This window comes from Penaeus monodon, chromosome 29 (assembly GCF_015228065.2).
Source record: "Penaeus monodon isolate SGIC_2016 chromosome 29, NSTDA_Pmon_1, whole genome shotgun sequence".
Classification (NCBI taxonomy): domain Eukaryota; kingdom Metazoa; phylum Arthropoda; class Malacostraca; order Decapoda; family Penaeidae; genus Penaeus; species Penaeus monodon.
The window spans coordinates 23,917,071-23,920,313 of NC_051414.1; the positions used below are offsets into that span (position 1 = coordinate 23,917,071).

At 39.5% G+C, this 3,243-nt stretch overlaps 1 protein-coding gene and 1 pseudogene across 1 annotated transcript; one reads left to right on the top strand and one right to left on the bottom strand.

Moving 5' to 3' along the window:
- Window positions 1–3,243, top strand: part of LOC119592043 — a 12,129-nt pseudogene that overhangs the window by 5,803 nt on the left and 3,083 nt on the right.
- On the bottom strand, window positions 1,036–2,117 carry LOC119592044. Its single transcript, XM_037940838.1, has 3 exons — window positions 1,992–2,117; window positions 1,745–1,862; window positions 1,036–1,636 (listed from the first exon to the last, which is right to left on the bottom strand). Exons 1-3 carry the CDS (start codon window positions 2,034–2,036, stop codon window positions 1,146–1,148), a joined length of 654 nt encoding a protein of 217 aa, XP_037796766.1. The 5' UTR covers window positions 2,037–2,117; the 3' UTR covers window positions 1,036–1,145.

Here is a 3,243-nt window from a genome sequence, read left to right on the forward strand (position 1 = left end):
GCCCCGAGGCAGCATTACCGAGTCACCAGTTGTCAGTTGCTTTACTGGTTTGGACGCTGAAAGCGTTATGATGATGTGATTATTTTTATCCGTTTCTTTAATAACATAAAAGTCTCAGACCATGAAAAAGAACCGGTTTTGTTAAGTCATCAGTGTCAAAGAAGAAATGATAGACTGTCATTCTGTACATTTATGATTACGAGAACCACTAAATAGAATCATACAAAAGAAGTTGAAGTATGTTTTTGTTTCTGACAATAGACTGCATGGATTTGCAATCTTGATCGCATTCATACATTAATACAAGTAATATTATATTCTGTGTATGGCAAAAATGATCCCTTTACATAACCAAGCATTGGCCAATATCAAATTATTATTATACTATTGGCTCATATATACAATAAGAGAACCGCAAGAAACATATTTAATAAATATCATTATTGGAAGTCACTTTACGTTTACAGAGTCATGAATTGAGAGTAATATATCGTCTTCTGTCTCTCAGTAACTAATAAGTAACTGTAATTGATACATTCAGTAGTCCTGCTTAATTTTTTTTTTTTTTCAGATGCGAAATATGCGTTAGTAGTTAATTTGTGTTTAGCACAGGGGTTCATGATGACTCCCACGGTATTGTCCAATACCGTCCCATACCCCGTTCACTTGGCTGTTTATGAAGAACGAAATATTTAGCCGTTTCTCTTTATTTCGTTCATGATAATCAAGGGTAGTACTGAAGTCTGGTTTTAAAATATGGAATTAGTGTTAAGGGATAACTCAAGATTCTGCCCCAAGTATAAACATACAATAGATACAATAGATAAATAAAATATCTAGAGATCGAGTCCTATGCCCATATAGAGTATCCCTCGGTTAAGAACTTCCGGCTTAGTGATTGTAATACTAAATACAATGCGTGTAAATGTAAATGTTTGGGTAAACTGTAGCATGGCAGATATATGTACATTCTGTCGTTTCAAGTTCGATGTAATCCGTTTGAATGATTTTAAAGGAGAAACAAAATTTCATAACGTATATCTAACAAGTTTATCATTTTATTTCACATATATGCTCGTGTGGAAATCAAAAAGTGTGGCTGAACTAACAAATAGCTATACTGAAAATTCGACTAATATCTTCCTTCAACAGTCAGTAATGCACACGGCATCATCCTCGCACACACCTGTTTCTCTGTTGAACACCTGGCTATGGGGACACAGAAAACTGGACATGGTGGGAGGGGTACAGAGATAAAACTTATGGCAGTCGTAGGGGTCTGCCACGCGTTCGTTTTGTTGGGTGCAGTGGGGTACACAAGTGTCGCAGTAGTGGTAGCACAGGGTCGAGTCAATCTGGCAGTTCCCGGTCATGAAGTCGAAGTAGGGAGCTGACCCTGGGCACTCGACTGCTAGGGTGTGACCACTGTCCAAGCACACATAGTAGGAGGAACAGTTGCTTGGGTCGGGAGTCACTTCTCCCGGGTGGTTACAGTCGGCTAGGCAAGGGTTGCACAGGTCAGAACAGAAGCCGCTCGGGGCTTCGTCGATGGGGTCGCAGCGCGGGGTCGTGTGCTGGTCGTTGAAGTAATGGTCGTCGGGGCAATCCACTGACTCGACCGATGGCACGAGCTCACCTGTCGAATGATTTGAACTTAATTAGTACTGTACTAAGTCATTTGGATAACACTCGACGGTATTCTAAATAAATGGGTTTCAAATAGTTTATTTAACTGATGTATTACCTGTTCCAGAAGCGTCGACACAGACATAGTACTTCGTACAATCGGTAGGGTCTCTCACACTGGTACCGGGGTCCACACCCGTACAATCCGGGGCGCACAGCGGTGCGCTCGGGGACACCTACCACAAAAAAATATATTTGATAAATATAACAAATATATGCTTTTGTATCCATTCACACATTAATTTCCAGATCAGTTACTTTGTCTAAACAGGGGTAACAATACATCTTCAGAACGCAAAACTCACCGTCAGCGCCACGAAGAGAAGAACGGCTTGCGTGTAAGTGACCATCCTGTACTATGGACCAGCTGATAATGCGTTCCCTCCCGTGACCTGCCATATTTATGTTCACATAGCAACCCCATATCACCTGTTGCGCAATGCAGTACTGCAGAACGCACCATCATACGGTAATGTCCCAGTGTTGATTACAAGATCTGATGAAAAACGATGTTGTTATTTAAAAGTGATATTTATGGGATTTTCTCGCAGAGGCGGAAATGGTGATGTCATATGGGAGTACTTATGGAAGGCAGTTTGACACATATAACTTGTGGTTGAACTAATATCCAGTATTGCACTGAATATTTATGGACTAAATTATTAGTTTTATCGTACTTGTACCATCGGCTTAAATTGAAGTATTGTATATGTAATGTAAAACAAGACAAATATAACACAAGATAACGAAAGATACTATCAGTATTATAGAAAAACATTCTTATTCATAACTACTGTAGCTATGTCAAGCTTACTACGTAAAGTAAATAATAAGCTGCAGCAAAAGTGTGCTCTACATGTCATTAAGAAGAAAAGCGATAATAGAAACTGATTCCAACCATCACTGAAGATATAAGTTCCAGATTATTAATAGTGTTCCCTGGGTGTTCTTAGATTCCATCTCTTCTTATCTTTATTCTCCCTTTCGCCAACTGTTTTCTTCATTTAACGTCTTATCCCATTCGTTCACATGCCCATAATCCATCCTTCTGTGTGTATTACTCGTGTATCTTCTTCCTCCGCTTCATCTACAAAGTCTCAAGTTTTTATTAGCTTTAGTCACTGCTGTCACCATCGACCTGGCCCCGCATTTTTGATCAGTGTGGAAGCGAAGGATATTGTCGAACAGAAAGCCACGTTCCCTACCAATTTCCCTCGCTAACAATCCTTCCATTACCATCTCGTGTTCTTCTGTTCATTCATGTTCTTCCTCAGAGCTCCTCCACCAACTGTGAACAGGCGGCGAATCTGTCCGTTGTTTCACTCATGAACAAGGTGTAATCAAGGAAAGGTTTAGCCTCTTGTTTATTATCCAGCGGTATTCTGGCCTTTCTCTCTTTGATGAATGGAAATGTATAATATCAGCATTTGTGCCAGTTAATCAGTCAAAACAATACTAAAAATTCTTAACAAAAGAAACAATATTCTTAACAAAAAGTTACTTATTTATCTTCTTTCGAAGACTATAATAGTTATGCCTTTGTGCCCTTAGACCAGC